Below are 17242 nucleotides of genomic sequence, written 5' to 3' on the forward strand. Positions count from 1 at the left end.
CCCCGACCTTAATCCTATTGAACACATCTGGGACGAACTGGGTCGACCTGTTCGTCAGCAAGTGAATCCACCACTGACGTTGCAGGACCTTCAACATGCTCTTGCTGAGCAGTGGCGACGTCTTCCTCGGGTAGTGTTTACTAATGTTCTGAGATCCATGAGGAGACGTTGTGTGGCAGTACGAGACGCTAGAGGAGGCCACAACCGTTACTAAACACTTTATTCCCATTGTTCTCCAAGTCTGTGAATTTCATTTTGGGGGTACTGTGACATCACGAACGTTATCAATGTCAAGGACCTTCGGCGAGACGTATTCTTGCTTTCTGTTGATGTCAAGGTCGTCTGTGCACAACATAACACTAAAATAGTTGCCTTAAACCAAATATTAAAAATCTAGTCCCAAAAATCCTGAGTGTCAAGTTTTTAATTCGGCTGAGTATATTAATAATATGACAGTCTAAATTTTCCAAATCTTGAGTACCGTCCAAGCAGCATACCTACCAAATTTGATTACAATCCTTTGTTGTGATTGACAGTTTCATTGATTGAAAGTGGATAAAACATGGAATAGTTTGATAGAAAGATGGTAAAACATGGAATAGTTTGATAGAAAGATGGTAAAACATGGAATAGTTTTATAGAAAGATGGTAAAACATGGAATAGTTTGATAGAAAGATGGTAAAACATGGAATAGTTTGATAGAAAGATGGTAAAACATGGAATAGTTTGATTGGAAGATGGTAAAACATGGAATAGTTTGATAGAAAGATGGTAAAACATGGAATAGTTTGATAGAAAGATGGTAAAACATGGAATAGTTTGATTGGAAGATGGTAAAACATGGAATAGTTTGATAGAAAGATGGTAAAACATGGAATAATTTGATTGGAAGATGGTAAAACATGGAATAGTTTGATAGAAAGTTGGTAAAACATGGAATAGTTTGATAGAAAGGTGGTAAAACATAGAATTGGTTTATTGAAAGTTTGTAGAACATGAAATTGATTGTGGCCTTGTATTCAAGAGTTTTGTGTTATTACTTAAAGTTTTGTTATTGTTGAGTTGTTAAAAACTAACACCTTTTCATCAAAGAATGAACAATAAGAACTGTTTAATAACCTACGTTGATCACATGTAGGTCCTACATATCCAGGTGAACATTGACAAGCACCATCTAATGGACTACATAGACTAGTTGTACCATTACATTTACATGTATTACTACAATCTGTACCCCATAAACCTTGGACACAACTCTGACGACATTTTACTGAAAAATAAAAACATGGGCTTATTGATGCTATTGGGGTTGTGAATTCAGTAGAAACTAATGAAATATAAACTTAAAGGATGAAGTCATTTAACTTAAAATTGGTCAATTTGAATAATTTTTGGAGTAATTTATTAAATTTAGTAATAATAATGCATATTTATAGTGTACTCCAATCTATCTATTTAGTGCTAAAAGCACTACATTTAATGAGTCTATCTACAATTAAAACACTTTCAAAACAGTCAGTTTCTAATTTGATGTAGATAAAAAATAAAATGATGTTTATGATTTTGAAAATGTATTGATATTTACCTCCAGTAAAACCTGGGTTACAGACACATAATCCTGTAGATTTATCACATGTAATAGAATGAGTAGGACAATCACATTGATTTATACAACCAGGTCCCCAATTACCATCAGCACACTTTTAACAGAAATTTAAAAAATATTTGATTATACTTATTTTTATTTTTACAAAGAAATGAAATGAAATGAACGACTGTGATGCTGTAAGTTTAATATTGGCAAGGTTCAATGGCTTATATCATCAAATGATTATTGTGGGAACAATAATCAAAATATATCACCAGCGAGATAGTAGTCTAGAAGGTTATGATTGTCATTACTTTCTTTACTTTCCACATACAAAACACCCACAGTGCAATCACTGAAATGGTTGATGACTTGATGGTCAACTCAACACACAAACATTATGGTCATTGACTCATTGACATGGTAAGCTTCAATGGACAACACACCCATATAGTTTAAGAATTGTTATGGTGAGGTTTCCGAACACACACACACAGACACACAGTATGACAAACCATGTAAAATTAATGCATTCAGTTCAGGACCAACAACAATTTGATGCACAAAGGGGTTTATAAAATTGGGATGAATCCATGCTGCTTAAGCAAGCAAACCCTATTCCCATTCAATCAGTACCAGTTCAATTTGATCTACAGCACACACACATTAAACTACTATAGCTACTACTTACAGTAGTATTACATTGTGGTCCACTAAAACCGGGTTTACAATAACATGTACCATTTACACTATTACAATATCCATTAGTTGAACACCTGTAATATATAATCTTCATACAGTAAAATGTTCTAAAAACTTTTTATATCACACATCCGCTTCAATAAAGTCACCAAAGAAAATGTCCTACGTTTTTTAACCAACTGGGATAATGAAAATGGGCATATGTCATACAGGGTGCTATGAGGCAAATCTTGCCCAGACAGCAATTGAATTCAAACTGTAAAGGGATCTTTTACTTGCACGCCAAGGTGTACAGGGACCTCAGGACATCAAAACAAATCCTAATTGAATGGGTCTTATGAAGAAATTACAATGTCATATAACCAACAAAATTCATATACTGTTGCATAAAAATATTACGCATTTTGTTATTTGTTTCTGATGGACCAGATAATTCATACATGAATTTATCTATTGATGTGGCATTTAGAGGTTTTCTTGTACCAAAAGTGTCAACTCTATGTATATAATTGTTGATATCTGCATTGTGGGAAAACCAAAACTTGAAAAGCGTATCTTACTTGCATTTTTGTTTACATCCATCACCATAGAAACCAGGCTGACATGGCTCATCACATTGTTTGCCTAGGTAACCAGCTGAACAGATACATGTTCCATTCACAGGACTACAACCTGTGGCATGAACACAAGCGGGACATGGTGTTTGACAGTCTACACCATATGTTGAACCCTGAAAATAAATACTTACTATTAACAATGGGAATGGTAAGTAGTATAATTATTATAAGTTGTTTTAAAATATCAAGCATACCCTACCCTCTAAAGGACACTCATAAATACACCGAAAGGCAATAATCACTATCCATATTTAAAATTAAGGGCTGAATACTGTTTATTAGCTAGTAATTTTGACGATTAAATGAAACACCTACATAACATACTATTGTGAGCATTTTGTACATGGTATAGATGAATTACCTGTAAACTTTTATTGTGTATTGTCTAATATCTATAGCTATTTTTAGTTTGGAGTATGACTTGGTAGTCAAATCAATTTTCCGATTTAGAAAACCTCAATGGTTAATCTGAACCTACTTCATATGAATACACTGCCAGGACCAATATCTATCCTCTAAACAATGTACAGATAGATCATATATACTTTAATATAAACTGATATATTTACCCAATTTGATTAAAATACAGATCTATATTTCGTTTCGTTTTTTTATACTTTTGATGGCCTACACTACATGAAGATCTGACCGGTTATAGTGATAGGTTGCATCAGAGGTCATACGAGCAGTTTTTTACCCTATGACGTCAGACATTTCATTAACCAATCAGCATTGATGTTACTAGTGGATTACAGTTATGTGCAAAACATGCCTAAAGCTCGCCGTAACAGACCGTTTTATTGGTTAATCCCTCACACCATTCAGAAGAACACGTCAATGATAACAACTCTTCCAGATCATAGTGTAGTAAAGGCAAGTAAAACGAAATTTTGAACTATAAAAACGAAATGAACTAGGATCTGTGTTTTAATTGGATTGATATTTACCCCACATGTTATGGTGCACTGATCTCCAGTAAATCCTGAATTACACATACACGATCCATCAACAAAATCACATTTACCAGTATTACACTTACACTGTCCTGAACAATCCTTACCATATTTATCTGTAGAAATAATTGTATTCATTAAGTAAATATTCACACAGTGTAAGCCAAGAAGAGCAGAAAGATGCGTAGTTGTTTGTAGAAGAGAGAAACTTAAGGTTTATCAATGTGCATGTAAAAAACATTGACAGTTGGTAAGGAGAATGTACACTGACAATTAATACACATTAAAAGTAAAACAAAACATCCCAATCCTTGTTATAGTTTCATATTTAAAGCGGAAAATAAAATACTCTTCTCTTACTTGCTTGACATTTCTGATCACAAACCGTTCCAATCCATCCAGGTAAACAGTTACATTGTCCACTGACCTGATCACAGCTACCATGGAGACATTTGCACACATTTTTACAATTCGGACCATAAAAACCTGGCGGACATTGACAATTTCCACCCTGAAAATAAAAGGTGTATAGAAGTTTATGGGACAGCAGCCAGAACAGAAAACAAATATACAAGATTATACACTTCCAAAAATACCCCCTTACAAAAATTTAATCGAATCGACGCACTCATCCAAACTGCATTTACATTTGATAATACTAATAATTTCATGGCAACATCGCCATGTTTCAGTAACCTCCATTTATTACTTGAATCGTGGTAGTAGTTGACCTCTTTGTTTTTTCTCTAAATTGCCTAGTTAAAGGACAATATTGGTGTCAGTCATTATAAAATATGTGATAGAGCTCGTTAAATACATCCCAAATATAATTTTAACACAGAGATCATTGCTACGGGAGATTTCTAACAAGCACGTGAAGAAACGGGAAGTGACGTCAAACATGACAGCCAATTCTATTTTTGAATTGTGAGATACCCTCTCATCGTCCCATATAATAACTTTTCAACTTCAACGGAATTATCAGTGAAATGACATTCGATCGTTTGTCTGTTACCGCTCGTTACTTCAGTCTGTTATATAGAAAGACAACTCGTGTTTGTCATGTTTGGCGTCACTTCCCGTTTCTTCACGTGCTTGTTACAAGTCTCCCGTAGCAATGATCTATGTGTTAAAATTATATTTGGAATGTATTTAACCAGTTCTATCACATATGTAATAATGACTGACACCAATATTGTCCTTTAAGTTTACACCTTATTCCAATTGACCTCATCCTAATTCAGAATTCTTCTGTTGTAAACATACACTTAAAAATATCTTTAATAACAGATTTAACAATAAACATTGTCTGTGATGGTAAGTATAATGTAGACATACCTTACAAATACAAGTTCCATCTCTCTTACTACAGACTGTGCCATCTTGACAGTTACAGTTCTTAGTACAGCTGACGCCATATTTTCCGTCGGGACACGGCTGTTCACATTTAGATCCTAAAAACCCAGGTAAACATTTACATTTACCGCTTACCTGAAATAATAATGTTGATAACCAGACATCTCTTCCAGTTAAAAATAATAAAAGGTGTGGCATTATTAGTTAAAGACCCGAACTGCCAGAATAATGGTTCCAAAAATAGTTTAAGTCATACACAATCAAAAGCATATTATACAAAAGAATTTTGGTATCAAAAATATTTAAATCGATGAATTCTAACATAATTTATGTTCAATTATACTTTACATTGGTTTTTATTTTGATTACACAATGCCATATGTTTATGTGTTTTAGACAATAATTATTAATTGAATTATTGTTTAATAAATGCCTGAAGAGCCGCCGCTATCGCGGTGAAAGCGTTAGCATATGAATGTAGTTTTGTTTGTGATCAATTCAAAATAAACTTACGGGATCACATGGTGATTTGTTCAAACAGGAACATATTAGACCACAATTGGGTCCATATAATCCAACAGAACATGGCTTCTCACAATGGTTACCTTGGAAACCTGCTTTACATAAACATGTTCCCAATACATTATCACACCCAGTTGACTGATTGGCCACACAAGGGCATTGCTGGATACAATCCTGACCATAACTGATGGGAAACAAACATGAATATTTTGAAAAATATCTTTGACCACGGTATGTTGAAATTCAGAAGCTGAGAAAATGGGAGACATGCTCCTATCCTGCATTCTGGCATGCCTTTGATACATTGACTATTTTTATTTAGATTGGCAAGGCATGACATCCCCACAAAATAATTTTAAAGTATATTGGTTTTGTGGGCAACAAAGATAGAAGCAATTGTCATAGAGATATATATTGTGTGATTTCATGTGCTGTAAATTGAAGGAACTAACTTCATTTTCCCCCTGTCACTGTTCTGTCTGAGAAATATGGCTACCCTACTACCAGGACAATAAATATGGTCATAAATACTGCATATCTCACCTTCCAGTAGAACACTTTGAATCACAAGCCTCACCAACATACCCTGGTGGACAGGAACATTCACCTGTGACCCCATCACAACCAGCATCATTATCACATTTACAGGTCTTACTACATCCATCACCCCATGTACCATGAGGACAGTTCTTAAAAATAAAAATACAAACTAATTGATATATTACACACATCACCACACATTTTAACAGCTCTATAAAATATAAATTTTACCTCTCATCATTTCAGGTTCCCTTTGGGCAGCTGTAAAAATTATACACAATACCGTACTTAAAATCAATGATTGTCATTTGCATTTTTTAGGACAATATCTAATTTTTCACAGCCTAACCGCAGACTAGATCGCACTCAAATGGATTATTTCACATTTAATCAAGAAAACAGTATATGTAATCTCCCTGCTTGGATTCTTTCAGATTGAAAGATTTAAGTTGACACTGCTTTTGACCATATCCTGTTTATATTCTATGACGATGGTGCCGAACTTCGACAAAGTTTCAGTTCATCTTTTTACATACTGATATGATCGGAAGTGAACCATGCAACTTTTACAAAATTATAGTTTGCGTGGGATTAAAGATCCCTCAACTTACGATTAGACACTTAAAGTAGATTGTCCACCTACTTCTATTTTCTAATAATAGATAAATAAAAGCCGCTAGAAACAACTTTCTACATAAATGAGTGATTGGGATAATGAAGGCACACTCCAAAGTTTTATCAACCCAATTATATGGACACTCTTCTGCTTCTGATTGCATTTAGATGATTTAAAAAACCTGCTTGTTCAGAAAAAGCCAGATATTAACAGGAAATATTACAATGAGGGCATAAATTTCTTACTCTGAATTAGACTTCACTCCCCCATAACAGGAATGGTTTTACTTCAAACTGTGTTTATATTTTTCTTACCTGTTCACATCTACTGCCAGTTAATCCCGCTCCACAATTACATACACCAGTTAATCTGTTACATCCTTGGTTAGAACAATCACAATCAGACATACAGTTAGGACCATAATTATACGGATCACACATCTCGGCACAAAACGCTGAAAAATATATTTTCTCTGGTAGTGATTTACGTTAATCCATTTGGTACATAGAACATATTAAAATGATTAACAAATTTATAATCCTGATGTTCAAATTGATTAACAAATTTACAATCCTGATATTTGAAATGATTACCAAATTTACAATCCTGATTTTCAAAATGATTAACAAATTTACTATCCTGATGTTCAAAAAGATTAACAAATTTATAATTCTGGTGTTCAAAACGATTAACAAATTTACGATCCAAATGTTCCAAATGATTAACAAATTTATGTTTTAAAATGTGTGTACTAAATTATTAAAATATCGTTGATATGACCATTTTAAAACTATACCAGCTCTACACAGCTCTGGTCAATTTAGTAAGAAGAACAAAATGAAATCTTTTTCTCAAAACAGTTGTACAAATTAAGAAATCGTCACAAATGTTAAAATCTTACGTAGTTTATATCCTGGAAAACAATCACATGTTCCATCTTCTGGTGAACACGACCCCTGATTGCAATTACACTTTTGACTACAGTTCCTTCCAAAAAACGTTGGAGGACATGGTATTTTACATGCTGTGCCAGTCCAACCATCTTTACACCTGAAACAGACAGTCTCTTTACTTGAATGATGATAATAATAATTGGGATCTGCGTTGTGCAGGAGAATGTATTGTCAGCAATATTAAAACCTTATTTTGGTTGCCTACAAATTAAGAATTAGAGTTTTTAAATGTAATATTTGAGAAAAAGAGAGAGAGAGAGAGAAATGGGTTTTAACGTCCACTCGACACAAACTATTATTTTTAAACTACCAACATATGTAGCAAGTAAGTTATATATAAGCTCCTTTTATCAATAATTCAACATAAATACTTATATCTTATATCTTACCTACAGGTACCACTAACTGGATCACATTCTTCTGTTTCTTTACAATTACATTGAGCTGATGTAAAACCAAAGACAGTCATATAAGTAAGCAAACTTAGTTTTAATAACAAAACACAAATATTGACCTCTTCTTTTGATTTATCTAAAATACTGAAAATCTATACTACTTATTAATTATTTAAAAGAAAATAATAATATGTCACTTTATGAAGTGTTAAATCCCTGCACATGGCGCACATATACTCAAACTCATTACACAAGATGTGACAGGACTTTTCTTGTCACCTTACAAAACATTTTGAAAGTTTAAAAAATATGTTAATTTTACAGCATGTAAATTGTCTGATTGGTCCCAAGACATTTTTGTCAAATTTTAACACAAGCTGTCATGACCGACATATATAGCCAAGTAGAAAAATGGAACCAAGGTGTATATCACCAGCACTTTTGATAACAAAATTACTTACTTTTGCAGTTTTGTCCAAAGAATCCTGGTTGACATGTATTTTGACATGTATCACCAGTAAATCCTGGTTTACAATGACAGGAACCATCAATAGCATTACACTCGGCTGTAGTAGTCATATTACAACTACATCTATTTCTACAACTTAAACCCCATGTTGAATTCTGACAAAACTGAAATTGGAAATAAAAAGAAAGGATAATAAAACAAATAGCCATTTTGAAACTGAAAAATGAAGTTTATCTATTCATATTTATTTTAGTCACGAATAGCCAAATACCGGTATAGCCTGATCAACACTGTTGCAATCATGTAAATGTTGACAAAGTTTTCTACATCATTTTAAAGACATTTTGAAAATTGATTTGAACATCTGGCTTATACATATTATAAAACCAAATGGAGGAAACTGTGAATAAATTATTTTACTGATTGAAATTTGCCAAGAAGAAAAATTATATAAGGATTTACCTGATTACATGCTGGACCCATCTTTCCTGCTGGACATTGACAATGTATTTTATATGATGATGTCTTCTGACTAGTCAAATCACATTGGCCCCATTTAGGCTGAAATAATATGTAAACACCTTCTATATTTCGGTTTATTCCACATCAAGGAGATATCTATATGTAAGTTTTTAACCCTCTGGTTGCATGAAAAGCATAATTATATGTACCTATTCAGTTAGTTGGAATTGCACAAAGGTTCATATGTCATGGTGATAAAATCTTTATTTTTACGAGTGTGCTACTATTTCTAAGAGGCAACTAAGATTCTAAACTATGATTTTAATATATCTTACGTCTGAGGTATCGGCATCTGCTGTTACACACCATGGCTGACATTTCTGTACAACTCCATTATGTCCTGGAGTTTGTGTTTGAGGATGAGGTCCATATATAGCCATCCTAATTGCTGCCCCACAATACTGAAGTTTATCTCCAGTACATGGCATATTACAGTCACTTTAAAAGAAAAACACTAAGTATTGAATGTAATACTGTAATAAATATGGTACTCATTTACATCCTGTCTAAAAAAAGAGCTTTATATAATATTTTCGCCAATAATTGATTACTACATAAAAGATTATAATCCAGTGTCTTTTCTTCTTTATTTCTTTTTAATCTGCCAGAACCAAATTTTAAAATTGGTTCATGACTCACCAAGAAAACTAAGTGCAATTTTCAAAATTACTCTAAACAATAATACAATAACATAATGTTTCTATGTGTGTTTAATAAATATTTATTAGCACAAAGAAAAAAATTATTAGTGTGATCTATTTAATAATTACTGGAAAGATAATGGACTTCATTATTGGCTTACTTACGCATCTGGTTTCTTTAACGACCAATCAAATCCATTATCACAAAAACATTCTCTTCCATATTCAACAGCAGCAAATTTAAAATTAGCATTTCTGTAATTAGATACGGTATTTGATAATTTAATGAAGTGTTAAATGGTCAGGTAATGGCGAATGCTGAATCATCAAAAACCACTTCAATTAATTTATAATAATTCCTGTGTAAATCAAATACTAAACAAGTACTATAGACCTGGAACTGAGCATGGTGTCATCACTGCCATCTTTGAATTGTGACCTCATATCGAAAATCGAAGTTTATAAATTGATGCACAAGTTTTGTCTCCATCACACTTGAATTGGCCGTACCTTACTCTGTAGGCTTTTTTCGAAGAGTAACGCCCCCAAGAAAAAGAAGAAGAAGAATAACAAGATGAGTAGGGTTTGGGCCAGTTCCTTGTCCAAAAACTTAAGAAATGAAGGATTGCATAAACTTACCTGCAAAGCTTTATGCAACTCTGGGGTGTCATTTTTTTAGCATCAGCAGCAGCTGTACCGACTTGCTTATAAAAATGTCGGTTTTTGGAATCATCCTGAAAACAGCCTCTATAGACCTCGTTGCCCCAAAGAGCTGTTTGTGGATATATTAATTTTTGACCCGGTATTGATAAATCCTAATAAATATATGGTTAAAGAAATTATAATATCTTAACGAATCACAAGATGAAAGGGTATTCATCGCCAAAAGCTTTCTAAGGAATGGACAATCATAAAAAAGATAAATTTTCCACTGTTGTGTTGAAATTTTAAGAATCTGCTATATCACTATATAACCAACATTTACAGATAAACATCTACTCTATTCTCTAGAAAATCTATTTAACCCACACAAAACAGTTATAAAATCAGTTTGTGCATTTATATTTCCTACTATGAAAGGAGAGGGGATATGCTTTTTTAGTAATTCATGAGTGATTATTATCAAAGATCTTGACAAATAATAATGTGTTTTCTTTTCACTTGCAGCAAACCAACAAAAATCAATATTTCTTTACTACTGATCATGAAAAAAAATTTGAAAACACTCACTGTATAATGTGACTGAGTTAGAGTAGTGTGTAAGAAACCATTTAGATTTTGGGCGATGTATCCCTTAAATGTTTGAGCATCAACATGTATGCGACCTATAGAACCATCTCCACCACAACCAGCAGCTCCACCATAACCACCTTTACCACCAACAGCCCATACACGATTATGACCTGCTCAAACATGGATAAATTATAGTATTCCAACACATGACAGTTTAAAAATGACTAAAGTATCAATATTGCATTTATCAGGCCTCAATACAAACAATTTTGCATATATTGTTATAATAGGACCCAATTAATTTATCCAAGTTGCCTTGGGTATTTGCCGGACCCAGTCAGCACCCTTAATCCACTCAAGTTTCCTAAGGAACCTCAAAGGACCCATTAATCTCCTCACTTTTTATATGAAAAACTAACCTATACCAATCTCTCTAAGATGCAGAGAGAACTTTTTAAATTTCTATAAAATCTGAATCTATTCAGCAGATTGACCAATTAGCAGACTGAACGAATATCTTACCAATATCTACAAGTTGACCTGCGATATAAATACTACCACCACTACCACCTCCTCCTGCTCCAGACAGATCCCAGCATGCTTTATTGTTACTTGCTGTACAATGAGTTTGATCTTGACAAATTAGAGGACATCTTTGACAACTACAACATAAATATGTTAAAAATTAGATCTTTAATCATTAAATATCTAATCACAAGAGTAAGAATATAATTGAATGCTTTTGAATACAATACATTCAAGTGGCAATTAGTTTTCGTTTCCTGAAAAGAAATGTTATTTAGGTAAAACTCTTGTTATCAGTAATTCCACATAGTTAATGTTTGTTTGCTTTCTTAAGTTATGAGTGTTTAAAGAAGGGGAATGCAAACTGACATGCATGGTTCTTACCCTGGGCTGGACACAATGTCACCATGACCATCTTCTCCATTTACAGAAACAATTCCTGTTATTTTAACATTACGACTAGCATACAGTCCAATAATACCTCCACCATTCCCTCCTCTACCACCTAAGATAGGCAATACAAACAACAAATTATCAATTTACTTTTCCAATCGATATCAAAAAATAGCTTTGACATTATACATGCCTGATGGTATCAGCACCGTTTTGACATTAGTTTACATGACTGATGGTATTAACATCAACTTACACGTCTGATGGTATAAATACTAGATTTGACATTAGCTTACACGTAATATGATGTTATTAATACTAGATTTGACATAAGCTTACACATCTGATGGTATTAATACTAAATTTGACATTAAGACATATGTCTGAAGGTACAAGTACTAGTTGTTTAAAATTACCTTAATAAGATGCCTGATGGTATTAATACTGGAATGGACCTAACTTTTATGCCTGATAGTATTAGTACTATAGCTAGCTTTGACATTATATATTTTGACTGATGGTATTAATACTTGCTTTGACATTAGCAATTAGCATACCTGGGGGTGTTGCCGTTAAAACTTTTGCATTTCCACCACTTCCTCCTCCAGAGCCCAAATACAAAATAGCTAGTGCATTATTACCATATGGGGCCCCTGGAGATGGCCACCCAGACCCTCCCTTAGCTCTTGGTACTGGCTTCTGCCTGAAATAAAATCAAAGTTAGGTTGTGTTACACAACTGTGTTAGGCCATTGTCTTTCATGGACCATAACTGACACACTTAAAGTAGCTAAGTCTCTAATTCAATATCATCAAAAATCTTCGACATTGAAAACACAAATTATTTGTCAATTCAAATCAACATTGGTCTTGTGATCTTACAAGAAAAAGATGGGCTTCTGATATCCAATATTCAAGACAAAATAAACATTTTACCATTGGTACACGAATCGTGTACCATAATGTGTTTCAGCGCCATTTGGAACAAGGGACTCAAAGAACAGGGCTAGACATATTCCACAAGTCATGTCAAATGGTGACGCTATATTCTTATCTGGAGAGCATGTGCAATAAATACCAACGGTGTAGACTGGAAAAACCAGAGGCTAAAGATTGCCATTCACATGAGACTTCTGGCGTATTTCGTCGAACATAACTGATTAGAAATTACAGTAAAAACAGAAACGATTGAATATAAATTAGTTAATATACATTCATATTACATTATTATATGCGTTGCGACCCATTTTTGTCAATTTCTAGGCCCCAAATATTAGCGATTTAGCTCCTTTAATCCTTGGTCTGCTGTTCCAATTTATTTTCTTCAACACATGACGACAAGATTTTAAATGGAGTTTCTTCAGTTTTTTTAAAAACTGACTAACAATCCCTAAAAAGCAATAAGGAGTCAGATTGTTGGGTTTCAAACTAAAGATCTGCCGACTGTGTTATATTATCAATATTAAGTTTACAAAAAACACAAGTTAATACTAAAATAAAAGAAATGAGTACCCTGTTACAGCATAACCACCTCCAGCACCTGGTCTAGCCATACCCTTGGTATTTGTGTGGCCTCCTGTACCGCCACCACCACCACCTCTATTTGCAGTTGTTAAAGGACTTCCCAGTCCTAAAGAATAATGTAATGTATTAACATATACAATATCAAATTAAAATTTTGGTACATTCTTAAAACATTCTGTGGAGTTAAGTTATAAATGAAATAATACAAATTAGTATCTTACGGACTACACTGAAACCTTGATTTAATGTATGCGGCAATTTCTGCATTACCAATTTTCAGATCATCAAATCTTTTATCATAAAATTGCAAAACTGAATAGGTTTTATAACGAATATGCAAAATTGGTAAAACAGGTATAAATGGATTGGGTTCTTTTAAATGACGGAAGCATTACTTTCCTTACCACTGTAAGATTCCCCCTGTATTCCATCTTGACCAGATGTTTTTGGTGATGCTCCACCTTTATAACCTGCAGCATTAGCATCTAATGCACCATCTATCTGAATATCCTATAAGATTAATAATCAGTTCTCATTTTAAATATTGTTATTTAACCAACTTGTAACCTGTACATAAGAGGAAATTCAACAAGCTACAATACTCCACTTTAGAGAACATCTCATAAATAAAACCCAAGCCGATAGCTATAATCTGTATTATTCCATTTAGATTAATTAGTCAATGAAATATGCGACAAAGTGCTCAATAACTTTTATAAAATTGTCTATCATATAAAATAAGAACTATTATTTAAATGCAGTGAACTTATTGATACTAGCTGGTTTTGATAATATATGATATTGGCTTTTCACTATACATTTTGTTCTAAACAGCTATGCACTAATTAAAGACTATCAATTCCATATATATTTATAACAGCCAGCTAATGAAGATAACGTGTAAACGGCATATATAGTAATGATCTCATGCGTGTAGATCCAGTTGAAAGGTATATAATCATCAGTTTGCTGACAGTTAGAAGGATGCAGATGAGAGACGAGGGGAGACGGCGGGACCAGAGGAATGGAGGAGCAGAGCAGGGCCTAAAATGATGTGCCTTGGAGCACGAATGTGCGTTGAAATGAAAATTTTGTGCTTCGAAAATAAGAAAAACCTTGTGCTGAAAAAAATGGTGTACCCTTGTTACTGAAAGAATTTGAGTTCTGATGTTGATCATTGATGTGATGTTAGAATTTGAACTATAATTCAAACATTATCGTAACAAAAGTGGTGTATTATCTTCCTAGTGCGGAGTTTTCATGCAAAAAAGGCTGCGCATAGCCAAATAAACTCCTATGTAAATTGCGCCAGAATAGTCCACATATTCCGTTTTTAGCTCTGAATTTTTAAATTTAATAGAGGAGGCCCCAATATAATTCCCAACTAAAGCCTCTAGGTTGCGACCTTTTAAAATTACCTAAAACAGGATGCAGCTTCTCTTTATATCTTAGATACGTTAAATTCTTTTGATTACTTTGTCTTGAGAGACAGGTCCCAAACAGTTGGTGGCCCTTTAAAATAACTGTAATTGTATAAATTATACTCCCCATTGTAACTTATATCCACAACAACAAAGAAGAACCTACCAAAGCATAAACCTCAAAGCTTCCTTTGGTTGATCCATCATACGGTTTTACATAGGCTGTCACTCCTTGAGGTACGTAGAATCTCGTCACATTGCAGTGGATACCTTTTCACAATAAAGAAAACAGAACAAGCCAACAGTGAGGCTGATGTCCCCCGCCGAAATAGGAAAATAATTAGAGGACACATATAAATTTATCACAAATTATCTTTTACAAAGTATTGAACAATCAAACAGTATATCTTTACTTATAGTCTAAGCATACAATGTTTTTGATGGAATAATTATAGCATATTAAGGGGAAAACATGCTCTATGCCTACAGATCTAGAGTTTGGTTGTATCAACGGGTCTATTTTCCATCTTGCTGCAAGTTGTGCAAAGTTCACTGTTTTCTTTCTGTCATTAAATGTCAATTCATTATTGCATACTACATATTTAATTAATTTATAATAGTTTCTTTTTCAATTTGTTTTTTCCATTTATTTGTTTATTTACCTTGCCTATATTCATTGTATTGGATTGTATTGGAATTGCTCAATTGATGCTTTTATCAATACCTGGTTATAATATTATGACTTGTAATGTGGCAAGTTGAGTCGGTGTCGGGACATGTAGGCTATAATGTAACCTAAATGTATACATAAGTGGATTTCGTTTCATTTTTTTCGAAAATATTGTACAGATAAAAGAGGAGGAATTACAGGGGTAATACATTGGAAAGCTTCTTCAAGAACTAAAGCATAAACTATATAAACGAGCTTATAAAAAGGAAAAGTTTGTATAAAGACGTTTCGTTTGCACAACTGGGTGATGATAAATCACGTTTTGTCTTTCTAGCAGACGACACCGTTTTACGGCGAAAGCACGCGCTCTATTTGTGACGCTTAATTTATTTTATTATTCACTCGACGTCATCACTTAGTAGACTTACTATTTTTAATATGTTGTCTTCGGTATAAAGCTGTTTATGCACAAAACCAAATACTATGACATAGAATATTTTGTTTCATGGTTTATCGGCATTCTATTTGTCACTCATTCTATCGCTATTTATAGAATAGGCTACCTTGGTTACACAACTACGGTACCAAATGTATCTATTAATAAACTGCTCCCACTCCCAGGCTACAATTTGTACATGCTGTGTCTGCTAACAGGTATTTCCTAGATATCAACGGTCAAATTTCCCCGAATATTATTTTACATTTCTGTGATATGTGAAAAGGTTTGTTAAAATTAAATATTGAATACGATTTTATTGGAATGTACGATTTATGGGGAAGAAAAGATTTTACAACAGTGAACCGATATCGTAACCGAACAAAGCACGTGGTTTATTTAATGAGCCATTGATTGGCATTGTAATTGAATAGCGGTAAACGTGCGATATAAGCAAACTGACATGAACTCGCGATTTGTATTTTTCACAGATTATAATTTTTAAGAAGTAAACGAGAAAATATTTGTTACATTAAAGGTCTGTTGTAATATGCGAAGTCCGTGATTTTTCACAATCACAAACAATTACCCCTCCGATAATAATTGAAATTGTCGTGTCTAGACGAGTAGTTCAGTATTATTCAAAAATAAAGAAAACGAAATTCTTGGTGTAAATCATGTTGACCAAGTGTTGAAAAACTGATGCATATTTCTTTTTTTATTCAGGTAAAAAAAAAGTATGGCAAGCAACACGGACGAACCTATTTTAATAGTTCCCTGCTTTCTTCGAAAGGCGGGGGACAATAAGCATGAACATTTACTCAATTCGAAGATCAACCAATCAAATTGTTTATCTCTGCTTACCATAAGCGGAACGGACAGACAGACAAACAGACAGACGGACGAACCCATTTTAATAGTTCCCTGCTTTCTTCGAAAGGCGGGGGACAATCAAAGTAGGAGAGTTATTGTTTTCCAAAGTCTCGACCAATCAAATTGCGTATCGCTCTGCTTACCCTGAGCAGAAAATGCTCATTATCAAACTTAGTCAAGGTATTACTGTAATGAAACTATACACCAAGTTTCATCAATCTCACTTAATTAGAACTAAAGTTATCGTGTCCCAAAGCATCAACCAATCAAATTGCTTATCTCTGCTTACCCTA

At 33.6% G+C, this 17242-nt stretch overlaps 1 protein-coding gene across 1 annotated transcript in view; it reads right to left on the bottom strand.

Annotated features, from left to right (window-relative positions):
* The window catches only part of LOC126820731 (uncharacterized), a 62747-nt gene that overhangs the window by 10041 nt on the left and 35464 nt on the right, over window positions 1-17242 (bottom strand). Inside the window, exons 26-49 of the mRNA XM_050548823.2 lie at window positions 15137-15240; window positions 13954-14059; window positions 13538-13655; window positions 12584-12729; window positions 12018-12138; window positions 11631-11770; window positions 11106-11278; window positions 10515-10690; window positions 10041-10130; window positions 9510-9672; window positions 9175-9273; window positions 8705-8876; window positions 8238-8292; window positions 7797-7945; window positions 7210-7349; window positions 6283-6428; window positions 5731-5923; window positions 5200-5352; window positions 4222-4372; window positions 3856-3977; window positions 2852-3021; window positions 2281-2365; window positions 1587-1701; window positions 1125-1271 (exon numbers count right to left, since the gene is read on the bottom strand). Coding sequence (XP_050404780.1) covers window positions 1125-1271; window positions 1587-1701; window positions 2281-2365; window positions 2852-3021; window positions 3856-3977; window positions 4222-4372; window positions 5200-5352; window positions 5731-5923; window positions 6283-6428; window positions 7210-7349; window positions 7797-7945; window positions 8238-8292; window positions 8705-8876; window positions 9175-9273; window positions 9510-9672; window positions 10041-10130; window positions 10515-10690; window positions 11106-11278; window positions 11631-11770; window positions 12018-12138; window positions 12584-12729; window positions 13538-13655; window positions 13954-14059; window positions 15137-15240 — 3234 coding nt within the window. The remainder of the gene's footprint in view (window positions 1-1124; window positions 1272-1586; window positions 1702-2280; window positions 2366-2851; window positions 3022-3855; window positions 3978-4221; window positions 4373-5199; window positions 5353-5730; window positions 5924-6282; window positions 6429-7209; window positions 7350-7796; window positions 7946-8237; window positions 8293-8704; window positions 8877-9174; window positions 9274-9509; window positions 9673-10040; window positions 10131-10514; window positions 10691-11105; window positions 11279-11630; window positions 11771-12017; window positions 12139-12583; window positions 12730-13537; window positions 13656-13953; window positions 14060-15136; window positions 15241-17242) is intronic.

The sequence above is a fragment of the Patella vulgata genome, chromosome 5 (genome assembly GCF_932274485.2).
Source record: "Patella vulgata chromosome 5, xgPatVulg1.2, whole genome shotgun sequence".
Lineage (NCBI taxonomy): Eukaryota > Metazoa > Mollusca > Gastropoda > Patellidae > Patella > Patella vulgata.